The following is a 17,449-nucleotide window of genomic DNA, read 5'->3' on the forward strand; positions in this document are numbered from 1 at the left end:
GCTAGGGTTGCCGTCTCATAATCTCTACTGTTCGGATTAAAGAAGAAAGAAAACATCCTTGAGTCCAAAAACGTGCTCTTTATCACCCATGGTGATTTTTGTATCTAAGATATTGCTGCCCCGAGTCAGTATCTAAGCCGGGTGCCCCATAGTCTAGTGAGGTAGCTAACGAGGGTGCTAACGGTTGTTCCGTGGGCCAGTGCAGCTACTTGGTCATTGTCTGAGTAGAGGATTCCTCTGCAGCTTTTGTTCTTCCAAGTCCTATTCGATTGGGAATGTGGTGAGCAGAGTGGACGAGATCCTTCTTGGTCCAGTCAAAGGTTCTGAGGCCCTCAGAGGCCAAGGAGCAGGGCATGGAGGAAACGCTCCCCGGTGCCTGACCTGGTGCCCTGCACACTCCCTATACCTCCTTACAGCCAGTAAGATCTCCCTTGGTGTGAAGTCTGCCTCTGTCAAGACCTCCTGGTTCTGTTTGGTCCCATAAGGCCAGGCCCCAAGTGGGCCAGGTTCTCCATGCTGGTAACCATCCCCAAGGATGCAGAGTTCAGGACCGCGCCAGGACATAGCGACTGGCTGCTGACAGGTCCCACTGGTGATGCTCCAGGATGCGACGACAGTCTGCTCTGGACCTGTTACTGAGGTGGAAGAGCTGGTCTACCTGTGGGAGCAGGAAGGAGGGCAGCTGACCACCAGGGGGCAGAGCAGGAGAAGAGGGAACCGGGAGAAGGGGTTAGTTAGCTTTACCTTGAGGTTCCGGATAGCCGAAGCCACATCTCCCCCAGTGGTTCTAAGGGCCGCTTGGCACTCCTGGTAAGTGACTCCATGTACACTCAGCTCTACCTGTGGGGGACCAATCCTTGCTTAGCTCTTGTCCCAGCCTGGACGCCCTTTGAACCCCAAGTCATTTCAGTGGAGACCTCACCTCTACAATCTTCCTCTGCCACTCGGGGTCTGAAAAGGGGCCTCCAGAAGGGACAGAGGCTTTGCTGGCTCCAGGTACTCCAGTGCGGTGATTGTGTGAGGGTTCTCTTTTGGGCCAGGGAGGCCGTGCTTTGTGGGGTTGGATGGGCTGAGAAGAGCTGGAGATCAAAGATGGTCGTGGAGGCAGGTCTGGTGGGCGTGGAGGCCGGTCTGGGAGTCCCTGGGGCACAGCTCTTCTGTGTCGAAGTTCCGGAGGGCTTGAACCACCTCCTGTGGGTCGGGGGCCCAGGGACAAAACTGACTCCAGACTCTTGGAAATGCCTTCAGAGTTGAGAAAGAAACAACTTGAAAGGAGGCCTCCCTTCCTGTTCTGTCTGTCTGCACTGAGCTGCGTGATTTTGAAAGAACATTTAGGTAAACTAGCTGGCCTTGTCCTCGGGTGTCTCTATGTTAGGTGGGACAGTAAGAAAGGTATGTAAATGGCACCAAGGCAGCTAGGGATCCAAAGAACAGTATTTGGGGCCAGACCCAGGGGACACTGTCCGGTGGGGACATCAAGGTGCCTCCAATTTCTTAAGATCTCAAAGGATTCCAGGCAGTAGTGGCGCACCCCTTTAAGCCCAGTGCTTGGGAGGCAGAGGCAGGTGGATCTCTGAGTTTGAGGCCAGCCTGAACTCAGAGACAGGACAGCCAGGGCGACACAGGGAAACCCTGTCTTAACACCCCACCCCCCCCAAAAAAGATCTTAGAGTAAAGGTAGGCTGTCCAAAGATGGGGTTTGGAAGAAGGAAAACATGTATACACATATGCACACATATGGATTCAGGGTTGGGAAGGGAATCGGAGGGTTGTTCCTGAGACCCTGGGTACCAATGCCCTCACCTTTCATCCTCTGTAGGGGCACCTTCCTTCTCTGGCCTTGTGCTGATGGCAGGTCCTGAAACTTTGTCTTCTCTCTCTCCCTGCCAAAGAGTGATGCAGCTCATCCTCCACTACTCCCCCACATCATGACCTCCTTTCCCCGCCCCCAAAAGAAAATGGGTCCCACACATGCTGAGACCCACAGGGGAAGCTCAAGCTGGGGGCGAGTCCGTTCTTACACTCCCAGATCACGCTAGTCCTGTTCCCAGGTTTTCTTCCAGAGAAGGTTCTAGATTTGGTCAGTCCCTCCGACCCCGCTGTCCCCTCCTATCCCTTCAGAGCCTCACCCATCTATGCTTCCTCGGCATCTCTCTCCCCGGGTGGGGGGACCTCTATGGGCTGGATGGGTGACTGGCGAGCCCCCCAGGTCTGGCAGCGTCACTGCTGAAGCCGGGAAGTTGCCCACTTTGAAGGTGCGGCCATTCTGGCCCTTCCAGGTTGTGGTGTCGGGGCTGTGGGAAGAGGAGCTGGTGAAGAAACGGGAGCAGGGGAGTGGCGGCCGCTCTCGGGCCACATCTGCCTGGAGGAAGGGAAGCCTTTTTCTCTCCAACACAAAAAGGGCACTGTGGGCCAGGCAGGGCTCCAGCAGGGAGGGCAGGACTGCACTGGAGCTCAGGGAACCGTAGGGAGGGGAGAAAAAGACCCACAAGAATTCAAGGAGACGGAGACAAATGGAGAGACCAGGCGTCAAGAAGACCGGGAGGATGCCTCCCCTGGGGATGCTTAGGAGATGTAAGGCTGTCACCTGCCCTCGATGACAGTGATGGGGTCACCGGGCTCCATCCGCAAAGCACCTGGCTCTGTGACCTCCCTCACACAGCGTCCCTCAGAAAGCCAAGCCTGTGGAGACAGAAGAAAAAACGTGGCTGGGCTTTCGGCCTAAGTCACAAGGGTGACAAGAAAGCCAAAGAAAGGGCCTTCCCTGGCATCCATCCATCAAAGAAGTGCACACCAGGTGTGTCCTCTGTGCCTAGCCCCGTCCCTGTTACCCACTGCAACCCAAAGTGGGGTACGGTTGCTGACCTGGACTCCATGCCATGCTGGACATGGGACACGAGAAACCGCAAAGGGGAACCTGGCCTCCACTTAAGGGACCAAAGGAGAGCCATCCTGTTCCCGTCCTTTATTTCACACCCAAGCCCACCACGTCTGTCCCCCACACATCTCGGGTGTTTGCACTCCCAGGTCCACTGCTTCAGCTCTGGTCTGGAGAGTTCTTTCTCACCTCTGCCTCCCAGCCACTCTCAGTAACACCCCTGTTAGCATTCTCCGACCCAGCTCAACTGAAATAATGACTCTGATCCGTCCCCTTCCCACAGCTCCCAAGTGCCCTCCGAGTGAAGACCAAACCGCCTTAAGCAGAGAGCCTGGTTTAGGGACCAGCTCTGAAGTCACGTGGACAATGCTACTCTCAGCACCTGCACTTTAGATAAGTGTGACTTTAGATAAGTCACTGGCCTATCAGTGGATGAACCGCCCCGTCTGTTAAATAGAGATTAAGAATAACCACCTCCAGGAGCTGCTAAACAGGACAAAATGAGGGACCGAGGACACCCGTAAAGCACTTCAGAGTGTATCACACTGGTCAAGTCTTCTACACGCTCCATGACGAAGGTCTGCTCACAACTACAGCCTCATTACTTCCACTTGCTCTGCCACGCAGAATTTCTCTTTCTTCGCTGGTCAAGCACCCATGAGTACCTGCTACTCTATTCTGAGCCTCCTTTGTGGCCAAGAAGCAAACACCACCTCTTCCAGCCACATCTCTGTAGCCCCTAGCTGCCTCCTCCGGGCTCCAAACCTGCTGCAGGAAGGGGCTGAATCTGTTTGGTCTAGAGCTGAGTTCCAGGTTCCAGCCCGGGCATCAAGACATGCTTGTCTTATACACGGAACTCTGGGGGAGCGGGTAAAGGGAAGAAAGGCCATGTGTGTCTGCAGCGTTGGGGAGCCCCACCTCTTGAAGCAGCCCTTCCAGGTTGGAGAAGCTGGGCCTGTCCGCAGGGTGGGCGGCCCAGCAGCGCAAGGCGAGTGAGTAGAGGGCCCTGGAACAGAGAGGAGGCCGCGGCAGCCTGGCTCGGTCCTTCTCCAGCCGCTGTAAGATGAGATAGGGTGGAACACCTGCCCAGGGTTCCTCGCCTCCGGAAAACATTTCCCACAGCGTCACGCCAAACATCCACACATCAGAGGCTGAGGAGAAGGCTCCCTGGCGTAGGCTCTCCGGGGCGCACCTGAGGCAGACAGAAGTTGAAGGCGGATAGGTCTATGCCCAGCTCATCTTCCACTGTGCGCCCACTCCCTTGGATTCCCTCCCCCGCCCCATCAGCCTCAGAAATCCCTTCTATGTGTCTTGCCCTGATGATGCCTCTGTCCTGCCTCCTCTAGAAGACTAACAACTCCCAGCCCCAACACACATCCCCCCACCCCGCACCCCGGCCCTAGTTCCTAACTGGCTGCTGCTCTCCAGCCCTGCCTAAGCCGGACTCCCCAGCCCTGGCTCAAGCCGGACCACCAGAGTAAGACCCTCACCAGGCATAGGGGATGGGACGGGGCCCACCCATGACGTAGCGACCCCGGGTGCCGCCCAGCGGCCTCACAAGTCCAAAATCTGCCACCTTGATGGTGCGTGGCGAGGCCAGCAGCAGGTTGCGGGTAGCGAGATCCCGGTGCACTAACCCACGGGACCCCAAGTACGCCATGGCTCCGGCCAACTGCCTCAGGAAGAGGCACAGAAGAGCCAAAGGCAGTGGGGGCGTCGGCGCAGGGGCAGTCAGGCGCGCATGCAGGGAGCCCAGGGGCGCCAGCTCCATCACCTGCAGGAACACGGTGCCATGTAAGCAACAAGGTGGCCCCACTGGTCTTTCCTGCCGCACCCCAGCCCTGGGGCTACGAGGAAAGCAGTGTGTGCTCACCATCTGCAGAGGCTGACCCAGGACGAGGCCATGCAGACGCAGCACATGTGGGTGCTCCAGCTTCATCATGACCGACACTTCCCGCAGGAAGTCTCCCAGCTCTGTGCCCATCGGCACCTCAGGGTCGACCCGGAGGGACTTGACAGCCACTGGGATCTGCGGGTGGGGGGGGCGGAAGTACCATCAAGCACCCAGGGTGACGGGCCATGGCCAGGGTAGAGGATGGAGAAGGAAGGGGCTGGTTACCTTGGGTTAAGTAAGCCCCTTGAACACTCACACTCTGGCCACTGGGCAGTGTCCACAGCCCTCGATGGACAACACCGAAGCAGCCTGAGCCCAGGAGCTCCCCTCTGCACACGGCACCCTCTGGGATCAGACACTTGAGTCCCCCCTCTGGCTCATGGAGACACTGAAGGCTGTCTGAGCGTGGAGTGATCTCCTTCTGTTCAGGGGCAAAACCCCCAAGGATCTGGAATAGGAATGCGAATTCAGGTATGAGGACCCTGATTAACCCTAACAGCCACTCAGCTTGTCATTCCTCAGATACCACCACCACCACCGCCGCCGCCAGAAGCACCAGCACCACCAGCACCAGAAGCACGCACCATCCAGCACCACCACCAGCACCACCACACCACCACCACCACCAGCACCACCACCACCACCACCACCACCACCCCACCAGCACCACCATACACCACCAGCACACCACCCAGTACACCACCACCACCCCCCCCCCCCCCCCCCCCCCCACCACCACCACCACCACCACACCACCACCACACACCACCACACCAGCACCACCACCCACCACCAGCACCACCACCACCACCACCACCACACCACCATCACACCACCACCACCACCACACCACCACCACCACCACCACACCACCACCACCACCACCAGCACCACCACCACCACCACCAACCACCACCACCACCACCACCACACCACCACCACCACCACCACCACCACCACACCACCACCACACCACCACCACCACCACCACCACCATCATCACCACCACCACCACCAGCACCACCATCAACACCATCACCACCACCACCAGCACCACCATCAACAACACCACCACATACCTTGTAGACCCAGTTCTTAGACTTGACTCCTGACCGGTACCTCTTCAGGGCTTCAGCAAGTCTGCGCTGGGCTGGGGAAGGCCAGAATTCGAGGGTTAGGGTGGAAAAAGGATGTGGGGGGGGAGTGCCGAGAGCTGACAGGCAAGAAGTCTGGAGCTGGGGGAGCAGGACCAACAGCTGGTCCTGGGAGAAGGCTGGGGAAGCTACAGGGCCTCAGGGCAAAGGGTCCTCACCAGGCCTGCCCATGCCAATGTTGTCCAGGTCCTCAGGCCTTACAAAGTCAAAATGTTCTGGCCGGGTGACGTTAAGTTCCTCAAGGATGGGCCGGTAAAACTGGGCCAGCTGTATGTCCCGGAGCAGCCGCAGTAGCCACAGGGAATTGGCTTCCGGGAGCATGTCTGGAGTCGGACCTCTAAGGAGGATGGTAGTCTGCTAGATGTGTAGCCTAAAGCAGGTACCGAGGACACAAGGACAGACTCTCAACTGCCACCCTCAGCACATCAGAAACACTCAGGTACTCAAGAGGTGGATCAGAGGTAGTGAGGAACTCGGCCACATACACACATACATACCTCTGGTAGCCTACTCCCATCCCCAAGGCTGAGAAATCTGCTCCCCACACACTTGAGATTTCAGAACACTGCCTGCCCAGGCTACCAAGTCCAGCTATGCCACCGTCTTTAGAGATATGGCACACCGCCCCTGTACCCCTGACACTCAAACGCTGTGCCCATTTAGTCCTGAGCCACACCTTTGCACACATCTCCCTTCCTCATTTTACCTACCACACACAAACCGGAGATGCCCAGATATGCTAACACGCCATACCTCAGGCACATAGGAAGACATACATATGAGGTACACTGCTGAACACACAACACACACACACACACACACACACACACACACCTAGATATGCTACAAAACATGCCTGAGACAATCAGATACATGTTGTCTCAAGTCCAAGACATTCCCAGAGACAGCCACGAAATGCAGGCATACTGCCACACACCCTCACACAGGTGTACTTGAGACCCAACAGTTCACTTTCTCCACAATCAAAGCTACCTAGATACACCGTCACACATATCTGAGGCACCAAGGGTCACATAAACACAAACACGTAGTGAGGCTGTACCTACCACCTCACCCCAGTGATGCCCGCCCAGCGCCACGGCCTCTTAAACACCCAAGGCAAGAACAACATCAGAAATTAAATAGGTATCTGTGCCGGGCTGCTAACCGACGACGGCTAAGACCGTAGCCAAGCGTTCACAAAGCTACCCGGGCGGCCAGGTGTGTGGTCCTCCACACCCACCTGAGCTCAGCTCCAGGTACAGCGCCCAGGTGCTCCTCTGCGTCACTCGGCCCCGGCCAGCTTCCAAGCACTTCCACCAGCCATTCCCAAAAGAGGCTCTAGGCCTTTGGGTCCGGGCTGCCTGCCCAGACTCTCCTTCACACCCCTGGCCCTCTCCCTGATCCCGCTGCAGTTCAGCCACGAGGAAGTCCTGGATTGCGGGCGGGGGGTGAAAGTGGGGGTGGGAGGCGCGGAGAGCCACCCCAGGCAGCCTAGGAACTGAGAGCAGATGAAAGTCCAGGCCCAGAAAGACCCTGCGTCGTCGCACCACAGGTAGGGAAGGGAGGAACCGGAGAGGAGGCAGCCAGGAAGAAACGCTGGGAAGGAAGGGAAGGACCCGGGAAAGGGATCCAGTGACGCACCCCAAAGGGATCCTGCTGGTCCCAGCCCCGGGCGCCCCTTCTAGGTGTGGACTCTCACCTGGCAGAGGCGGAAGAGGCAGCCGCGGAGCCGCCCAAGTGGCGGGTATTAAACCCTAAGAAGGGCGGGACCCCAGGCGGCGGAGGGCGGGTCCTGGAAGCTGGCCCGGAGCAATCGAGGACCAATTCCCTGGTGGCCCTTTGTGGCGGACGCCCAGGCTGCGCTCACCCCACCTGCTGGACAGGTGAGCGAGCCTCTGGGCGGTCGTTAACCTCTCTTGGGCTCGCCTTTCTTGGCAATCTTCCCCACTCTCCCTAGATCTTTCTCCCGGCCCTGTCTGTCTCACATGCTGTCCCTGCCCCCAGATAGTTCACCGAAGCAGTAGGCACCTACTGCTGTGCCCAGGTACGGGAATGTGCGTGAAGCAGGACACAGGCACGGCCTTTAGAAGAGAGGTCCTAACCTCTGGAAGGGAAGCCAAGGCACAGGACGCTTTGGGATAGAGCCGGGGCCGAGGGGTGGTGTTAGGAAGCCAGCTCTGGTCCTAAACAGGGTCAGGAAGTGAGGCTGGGGAGCACTCAGTGGCTCAAGGGACCCCTTCCCTCTCACTGACACTTCCTCTATAACTCAGCCCCTAGGTAGCCTTTGTCTGTGTGCCTACATGTACCCCATGTGTGTGTTAGTGCCCACAGATGCCAGAAGAGACTGTTGGATCCCTTGAAACTGGAGTTACAAGTGGGCGTGAGCCACCCAAGTGGGTGCTGGAAACCGAGCACAGTTCTCCGAAAGAGCAGCAAGTGCTCTTAAGCGCTGAGCCATCTCTCCAGCCCCGACCCTGCTTTTTTGAGACAGGGTCTCACTATGTAGCCCACGCTTGAATTCACAGAGATCTGCCTGCCTTTGCCTCCCTAGCACTGGGATGAAAGATGACTCCATGAACCCAGCGCTGTCACCCTCCATCCCTAGTGGTAAGAGCCCTCCATATATTGGGAAACACACGGGGTGTCCCAGCCCTGGAGGGAAATCACACTGCAGTTCTACAAGTACGATTTCTTACCGGTTCCTTGTCCTCCAACTAGACACACTGCAACTGTTCATCGGTCACGCTTGTACGTGGTGGGCTTACAGGGTAGGAAATTGGCCCGTCTTACTCATCTTGGTGTTTGAAGTCCTCAGAACAGCGTAGGCAGGCATAGAGTAGGGGCCGAGTATGTTGGTTGTAAAGCAATCTGCCGGTCTAATCCAATCTGATGATTTTTGTCGATGATCTGTCATTATTCCCTGCTTTTAAAATATCATTGGCATTTCTGTTTTCTTGTATAGTACTTGATAATGATTCTTTTCGATTTATTCTATGCATTGTGTTATATTTCTTTTCCCTATGAACTCACAATTTTGATCAGATTTGGAAAATTCTCAGCCAGTATCTCTTCTTATTGCCGAGTGGCATTTGTAGGCATCTTTTTGTTTGCTTGGTTTTTGTTTTTGTTGTTGTTGTTGGTTTTGTTTGTTTGTTTTTGAGACAGGGTTTCTCTGTGTAGCCCTGGCTGTTCTGGAACTATTTAGACCAGGCTGGCCTCGAACTGCTCCATAAGACATTTTTAAAAGATGCCTACAATGAGTTGGACAGTGGTGGTGCACACCTTTAGTCCCAGCACTCAGGAGGCAGAGGCAAGTGAATTTCTGAGTTCGAGGCCAGCCTGGTCTACAGAGTGAGTTCCAGTACAGCCAGGGCTACACAGAGAAACCCTGTCTCAAGAAAAAAAAAAAAAAAGGTTGGAGATTTAGCTCAGTAGTAGAGCACTTGCCTAGCAAGCACAAGGCCCTGGGTTCAGCCCTCAGCTCCGGGGTGGGAGTGGGTGAGGGTAGTAAAGTCTTATTATAACATATGACTCATGTGTTTATGGTGATCCTGTAACAAACCTGTGCTGTCAACAGTATAAAAGCAGGACCTATAGCATTCCTGCAGTATATGATACTTGGAAACAACTATGTTAATGGTATGTATATTTCCTATACTAGATTTTCACCATTATTTCATTGTATCTATATTCTCCTTTGTTCTGTTTTGAAGCCAGGTCTCCTTATGTATCTAGCTTCAAACTTGAGATCCTTCTGATTCAGCCTATTAAGTGCTGGAATTATAAGTGTGTTTTGCCATGCCCAGTAAACTTTTCTTTATAAGTAGGAATATGCTAAAAATGGCCATATTGCTGAATGGTGGCTGGGATGGTGGCACACCCCTGTCATCTCAGCATTCAGAGGTTGAGGTAGGGAAATCTCCAGTTTAAGGTCTCAAAATGCAAGCAAAGCTTATGGGATGTAGCTCAGTGGTAGTTCTCTATCGAGGTCTAACTTATATGCGGTACCTGGTAACACGTTTAAATATACAGCTCAATGAAACTGTAACTCCTGTACACATGCATCACTGCAGACAATAATCCAGCCAGATAAGGAATTGAAGGTCTGGAATCCCAACTATTCAGGAGGCTGGGGCAGGATCCCGAGTTCGGTAGTTCAAGGTGAGCCTGGGCAGCGTAGTGAGACCTTGTCTCAGAGGGAGATAAGGAAAAGGCAGGGGTGTAGTTCAATGTAGAGTGCTTGCTTGGCTTGTGTGAGGCCCTAGGTTCAATCATCAGAGCACTGGGACTGGAGAGATGGCTCAGAGATTCAATTCCCAGCAACCACATGGTGCCTCGCAGCCATTTGTAATGAGATCTGGTACCCTCTTCTGGTGTACAAACAGACTGTATACATAATAAATAAATCTTTTCAAAAAAATAATCACAGCACTGAAAAAAATCCATATCTCAAAAGCAGCTACTGTTTTGATTTCTTTTTTAAATTTTATTTTTTATTGTGCATGTATGGGTGTTTTCCTTTGGTGTATGTCTATGTACCACCACTACATACATGTGAAGTTACAGACGGTTGTAAGCCACCGTGTGGGTACTGGGAATTGAACCCAGGTCCTTGGAAAGAGCAGCTACTACTCCTGAGCCATCTCTCCAGCCTCCCTTAATATACATCTTAACCATCACAAACCTTCACAGGCACCAGGTACCCAAGTAATACACAAACATGCACATAGGCAAAACACACATACACACACAATTCAAAAAAAAAAATCTGCGTTTAAAAAATGTCTTTTGCTGGGTGGTGGTGGCGCATGCCTTTAATCCCAGCACTCAGAGAAACACTGTCTCAAAACAACAACAAAAAAATGTCTTTTAAGGGGCTAGAGAGATGGCTTAGTAGTTAAGAGCATGTACTGGCCAAGTAGTGGAAGCACACCTTTAATCCCAGCACTTGGGAGGCAGAGGTAGACTGATCTCTGTGAGTTCCAGGACAGCCTGGGCTACACAGTGAAACTCTGTCTTGAAAAACTTAAAATAAAGAGTATATACTGCTTTTACCAAGGACCCGAGCTCAGTTCCTCAGCACCCACATCAGGTAGTTCATAATCACCTCAGCGCCCAGAAATCAGATGCCCTCTTCTGGCCTTCATTGGGTACTGCATGCACAGGTGCACAAATCCTCACCTAGAGATACACATACACACATAATTTAAAAACTGATAATATTGGGGCTGAGAGATTGTTCAGTGGTTAACAGCACTGGCTGCTCTTCCAGAGGGCGTGAGTTCAATTCCCAGCAACCACATGGTGGCTCACAGCCATCTGCAATGGGATCAGATTCCTCCTGATGTGCGTGAAGACAGAGCATTCATATACATGAATAAATAAATCTTTAAAAAAAAAACTAATAATATGGGGCTGGAGAGATGGTGCAGTAGTTAAGAGCCTTGGCTGTTCTTTTTGATGACCCAGGTTCAGTTTTCATGACCTATATGGTGGCCCACAACATTTTTTACAGTTTTTTTGTTACAGGTTTTTGGGTTTTTTTTTTTTTTTGTTTGTTTGTTTTTTTTGCTATTGTTACAGCTCCTCCTCTTTTGGCCTCTGAAGACACTGCACACTTGTGGCACATAAATGTGTAGACAAAACACCCAGAAACATAAAGATAAATACAATTTAAAATGAATAATGCCAGGCCATGGTGGCACATGCCTTTAATCCCAGCACTCGGGAGGCAGAGTCAGGCGGATCTCTGTGAGTTTGAGGTCAGCCTGGGCTACAGAGTGAGTTCCAGGACAGGTTCCAAAGCTACACAGAGAAACCTTGTCTCAAAACAACAAAATAAATAAATAAATAAAATGAATAAATATATTGTTGTTGGTTGTTGCTCTTTTGGAGGGGCCCAGCTCTCAAATAAATCACACATGGAGGTTTATTCTTACTTATAAATGTCCAGCCTTAGCTTGGCTTGTTTCTTGCCAACTTTCCTTAACTTTAAATTATCCCATCTACCTTTTGCCTTGGGGTTTTTTCCTTCTCTTCCTTCTGTAATCTTACTTTCATTCTTTCTCCGTGGCTGGCTGTGTGGCTGAGTGGCTGGCTCCTGATGTCCTCCTCCTTCTCTTTTGCTCCTCTCTCCTTCCTCCCAAATGTCTCCTTCTATATATTCTGTCTGCCTGCCAGCCCCGCCTACCCTTTCTCTTGCTTTGCTGTTGGCTGTTCAGCTCTTTATTAGACCATCAGGTGTTTCACACAGGCACAGACAGTAACACAGCTTCACAGAGTTAAATGCAACATAAACAAAAGTAACACCCCTTGAAACAATATTCTACAACATACTCTTCCAGCCAAAAATAAGAGGGGGGCTGGGGGTGTAGTTCAGTTGATAGAATACTTGCCTGGTATTTACTAGGTTCTAGGTTTGATCCCAGCACTGCATAAACAGGATGTGGTAGCGTGTGGGTGTAACCTTGTCCCAAAACAATACAAGAAAGAAAGAAACAAAAACTATAAACTATAGATCATTTTTGCTCTCTTTAAAGAGAGTTTAAACTCTCTTTAAATAGAGTTTCCAGGCAAGCAAGATGATCAGCAGATAAAGGAAGCGGCTACCCAGCCTGACAGTCTGACTTCAATCCCCAGGACCCACATGGGAGTAGGAGAAAACTCCCCAAGTTGTTCTCTGACCTCTGTGCATACACAAATGCATGACTAAATGTTAAAAAAAAAAAAAAAAGTTAAATAGCATTGAGTTTAACCAATTTTATTGTTTTTAGCTTATTTCAGCTCACATAATGTTTTTGTTGTTGTTTTGATTTTGGGAAAGCTGGGGAGGAACCTAGGGCCTTACGCACACTAGGAAGACACTTTGCCACTGAGCCATACCTCCAACCCTTAATATCATATAATGTTTTTAGGAGTTACTGCCAGGTGGCGGTGCACACCTTTACCTAGCACTTGGGAGGCAGAGGCAGGCAGATCCAAGTTCCAGAACAGCCTGGTCTACACAGAGAAACCCTGTCTCAAAACAAAGAAAAAAAATAATAATTATGCAGAGTAAATGAAGACAGACAAGAGAGAACATACTTTATGAATCTGTTTGTATAAAATTTTAGGAAATACAAATGAGAAGAACAGAGAGAAGGAAGTAATTGATTAGGAAGAGACACAAGGAAACTCATAGGGATAACAGTTATTTTCATTATCTTGATTGAAGTAAAGGCTGCCTGGGTACATATGCTCATGCTCATCAAAATTTGCCAAGTTGAATACTTTAAATATGGACAGTTTCTTCTTATACTTTAAATACGGACAGTTTCTTCTTTGCCAACTGCACATTAATAAAGGTGTTTTGAAAGAAATCCAATGAATAAAAACAACCCAAATACCTTTGGTCAGGGCACTAGATTTTAAAAGTCATATATTAATTGAATGGTGGCTCATTCCTGTAGTTTCCCCACTCAGGAGACTGAAGCGGAAGGACTGAGGTTGGAGGCCGACAGACTACAGAGTGAGTTCCAGGTCAGCCTGAACTACACAGGAAGACACCAGTGCTATCCACAAAAACCGACTGGATGGCTTAGAGGTGTGGCTCAGTGGTCGAACACTTCCATAACATGTGCAAAGCCCTAAGCTCAATCCCCAGAACCACAAAAATAAATACATTCAAGGAAACGAAAGAAAGTGATCTCATTGTGAGCCCCTGGGAAATGGTCTAGCAGGTAAAGGAGTTCCACAACATTCCCGATAGCCTGAGTTTGAACCTTGGAACCCACATGAAAAAGCAGGATATTTAGCCTGGCATGGATTTCTGTGAGTTCCAGGCCAGCCAGAGCTGCATAGGGAGATCCTGTCTTAAAAAAAAAAAAAAATCTGGATGCAGTGGCAGACATCTGTAAACCGCAACACTCCAGTGGTGAGATGGGAGGCTGAGACAGAATTTCCCAGACGCTCTTGGTACAGCTGACCTGGAGAATGTAGGACAGCGGGAGAAACCAGAAAGACTCAACAAGGTGGAAGGTGAGACCTGAGTCCCAGAAGCCGTCCTCGGCCTTCCTGGACTTTCTTGCCAGCCACACACGGTTTTAAATGTATGTTCTGTTCTTTTGTCTGTCCCCCAGCTCCTCCTTCTAATGGGTTCTTCTTCCTCTTCTTTTTCTTCTCCTTCTCCTTCTCCTCCTCCTCTTGTTGTTTTTTTGTTTGTTTTTTTTTTTTCCTGAGACAGGGTTTCTCTGTGTAGTTTTTGGTGCCTGTCCTGGCTATAGACTCTGTAGCCCAGGCTGGCCTCGAACTCACAGAGATCCGCCTGCCTCTGCCTCCTGAGTGCTGGGATTAAAGGCGTGAGCAACCACCTCCCTGCCTGTTTTTCTTCTTATCATAGATTTGTAAGTGATTTTTATATTCTGTACATAAGTCCTCTGTTAGGTATGTGTGACTGTTCTGTTTGATTTTGTTTTTGGGTTTTTTGTTTGTGTTTGGTTGGTTGCTTTTGTTTGTTTGTTTTTGTTCGTTTTTTAAAATTTTTTTTAAAGATTTATTTATTATGTATAGTGTTCTGTTTGCATGTACCCCTACAGGCCAGAAGAGGGCGTCAGATCTCATTACAGATGATTGTGAGCCACCATGTGGTTGCTGGGAATTGAACTCAGGACCTCTGGAAGAACAGTCAGTGCTCTTAACCTCTGAGCCATCTCTCCAGCCCCCTTGTTTTGTTTTTTGAGACAAGGTTTCTCTGTGTAGCTTTGGAGCCTTTCCTGAAACTCACTCTGTAGCCAGGCTGGCCTCGAACTCACAGAGACCCACCTGCCTCTGCCTCCCAAGTGCTGGGACTAAAGACATGTGCCGCCACCCGGCTTTGATTTTGTTTTTAAGACAGAACTACCTAATGTCCTCCTCTGTCCTCCTCCTGTGCACCCATGGGCATACATACATTTACACATGCACATACACACATATGCACCACATACACATACATGATATATAAACACTGCACACATATAAATGTTTAAAATGTATATAGTTTTTTTTTTTTTTTTTTTTTTGTTTTTTTTTTTTTTTGAGACAATGTTTCTCTATGTAGCTCTGGCTGTCCTGGAACTCACTCTGTAGACCAGGCTGGCCTTGAACTTAGAGATCAGCCTACCTCTGCCTCTCAAGAACTGGGATTAAAGGTGTGTACCACCATACCCAGCAAACTTATATAGTTTTGAGACCAGGTATCACTATGTAGACCAGGCTGGCCTCAAACTTGCCTGTGCCTCCTGAGTAGTAGGATCATAGGTAAGAGCCAACATGCCTGGCTTCATTTGATGTTTTGATTCTAATTATACATCCTTACAGATATATATGTATATTTGTTTCTGCTGACTCTCACTTATGATGAATTGTTTCCTTGTGTGTCTAATGATTCACGATCCTGAGATGATCAACTATTGATCTTAATCTATAGGAATCACAGGGCCAAAACCTGAGTTGTTTTTCTCCAGCAAGTAATTTCTTTTGTTTCTGCCAGGAACCAGAAATAACGGCCTCCCTGAGTCATCTTTCAGGAGTTCCAGGTTACTGCAGAAGCCTCCATCCGCCCAACACCTTCCAACGAAGTTACAAATGTGTACGCAATAGCAATCCTGTGAGAAACAGAGGCTCCCACCCAGCCTGGATTAAATGAATAAACACATGGGAACACGGAAAAATGAATCCATGTGAGTATTCTCTTTTCCCTCCAATCCCTCATGCATGCTAGTCAGCTCCTCTACCATCACCCTCCAGCCACAGCCCTGAGTGAATGTTTTTACTGGACTGGACAAAGGCATTGTGGAAGTGTGTGAATATCAGCTGAGCCCCGAAGGAGCAGTTGGATGTTGAAAAGGCATTCCAGACCACAGAAATGGAACAAGTTAGTGTCCACGGTGGACTGACAGAATGACTCAGTGGGTAGAAGTACCCCGCAGCCACACTTGATGACCTTGCTTTGACCCCCGGGATTTACACAATGGAAAGAGTAAACCAACTCCTACGAGTTGTCCGACCTCCACAGGAGTGCTGTGGGGCACGTACACACATACACGCACATACATGCACCACAGCAAATAACTAAGTAAGCGAATAAACATAATAAAAAAAATATGTCCAAGTTCATGAAACACAATGGTTTCACGAGGTTCTTGAGGGAAAATTATGTGAGACATGATTTTCCTCTGATCACTCAATGTCCTCCCAGATCTGGTCATCATGGAGTTCATCTGGGAGTTAGTTAACACATAAGGGACACGTGGCGACCTGTAAAGGCAGTCATGGCAGTGGAGGTAAAAGATGTCTGGATGCACACCACCCCTAGAATCTAGCACTCGGTCGGTGTAATGTAAATTGTACTGGTAAACTGGCGTGTGCTGCTTAAGCTTGTTGAGAGTCTGGGGCTGGGATGGGACACGCCTTTGATCCCATCACTTGGAGGCAGAAGCAGATGGATCTCTGTGAGGTTGAGGCCACCCTGGTCTGCTTAGCAAGTTTTAGGCTAGCCAAGGCTACATGGTGAGGCCCTGTCTCAAGAAAAGAAGGAAAGAGATGGGCATGATGGCGCACACCTTTAATCTCAGCACTCGGGAGGCAGAGGCAGGCAGATCTCTGTGAGTTCGAGGCCAGCCTGGCCTTATAAAGAGAGTTCCAGGACAGCCAGGATTATTATACAGAGAAACCCTATCCTGAAAAACCAAAATAATAATAATAATAATATAAATAAAACATCCTGTCCTTGAGAACACTGGAAGGCGAACCACTTCCAACCGAGACTAGCACTGTTTGTCCCGTGGTATAAAAACACCTGCAGTAGGACTGAGAAGGTGGAAGCGGGAAGCTCAATGGTCGACTCTGGCTAATTGCTTCAGCTTTCCCAGGTGATTTCTGCTGGATGCTTGTAAGCCCCAGATTTAACTGCTTTCTCAAACAAGCTACTCCAGTCCCCTCTGCTGGATGTTATAAGCTTTGATGTCTCCCTGTCTATCTGCAGCTTCGATCTGTCTGCTATCTGCTACCTGCTCCTTTACTTCCCCGGATGTGTACCTCCTAAGCTCACTCATTCAAAACCCAACGTACAGCTATGGAGACCGTTCTTCTCCAGACTACACCGAGCTGTTGGGAGGCAGAGGGAGGAGGATCAGTTCAAGGTCACCCTTGGCTACATAAATAAGGAAAAAAAGAAACAGCCCTACAGAGGCTACTGATGGATAGCCAGTTGGAGGGATGCATCAGGTGAGGTGCAGGGATGGGCAGGAGTTTCCGTGTGGTCTTTGTACCTGACAGCCTCCAGTACCTTCATACGCTCACCGAGCCCCATGTCCCCAGAGCAGCGCTGTGCTGCGTTCATGTGGAGGCACCAGTATATAGACATCATACGGGCGTCATATGAACATATGTGATACAATCAGTCTCTAGCCACCCTCCCCATCTCAGCAGCTAGGGAATGAGGCTGAAAGACCCAACCATCTGGCAATGGATCCCGGGCTCCTGAGCCTCCTCATTAACATA

The 17,449-nt window shown here is 50.5% G+C and overlaps 1 protein-coding gene and 1 long non-coding RNA gene across 4 annotated transcripts; one reads left to right on the forward strand and one right to left on the reverse strand.

The window, feature by feature from the left end:
* Positions 1–58: 58 nt before the first annotated feature.
* Tnk1 (tyrosine kinase non receptor 1) lies at positions 59–7,800 on the reverse strand. Of its 3 annotated transcripts, none has more exons than XM_037200734.1 (13): positions 7,170–7,800; positions 6,085–6,296; positions 5,852–5,922; positions 5,029–5,220; positions 4,752–4,907; positions 4,369–4,652; positions 3,797–4,070; positions 2,588–2,682; positions 2,130–2,294; positions 1,804–1,883; positions 923–1,191; positions 745–840; positions 59–658 (listed from the first exon to the last, which is right to left on the reverse strand). In XM_037200734.1, the coding sequence occupies exons 2-13, from the start codon at positions 6,245–6,247 to the stop codon at positions 545–547; spliced, it is 1,959 nt and encodes a 652-aa protein (XP_037056629.1). In that variant the 5' UTR covers positions 6,248–6,296; positions 7,170–7,800; the 3' UTR covers positions 59–544. The 3 variants fall into 3 exon arrangements, with proteins under 3 accessions (XP_037056629.1, XP_028725307.1, XP_037056630.1); XM_028869474.2 differs by having other exon boundaries at positions 923–1,242; positions 7,170–7,791; XM_037200735.1 differs by lacking the exon at positions 745–840 and having other exon boundaries at positions 59–682; positions 923–1,242; positions 7,170–7,795.
* LOC119086919 lies at positions 7,401–16,068 on the forward strand. Its single transcript, XR_005090316.1, has 2 exons — positions 7,401–7,481; positions 15,438–16,068. It is a non-coding gene; the product is annotated as an uncharacterized LOC119086919 (long non-coding RNA).
* Positions 16,069–17,449: the final 1,381 nt, after the last annotated feature.

This window comes from Peromyscus leucopus, chromosome 8b (genome assembly GCF_004664715.2).
Source record: "Peromyscus leucopus breed LL Stock chromosome 8b, UCI_PerLeu_2.1, whole genome shotgun sequence".
NCBI lineage: Eukaryota > Metazoa > Chordata > Mammalia > Rodentia > Cricetidae > Peromyscus > Peromyscus leucopus.

Excerpts from the sequence above, each read along its gene's own strand:
- Tnk1 (XM_028869474.2), bottom strand. The coding sequence starts at position 6,247 with ATGCTCCCGGAAGCCAATTCCCTGTGGCTACTGCGGCTGCTCCGGGAC. Across the intron at positions 5,923-6,084 it reads CATTGGCATGGGCAGGCCTG|CCCAGCGCAGACTTGCTGAA; the intron begins GTGAGGACCCTT and ends GGCCTTCCCCAG. Across the intron at positions 1,243-1,803 it reads GCCCCTACAGAGGATGAAAG|GCATTTCCAAGAGTCTGGAG; the intron begins GTGAGGGCATTG and ends TCAACTCTGAAG.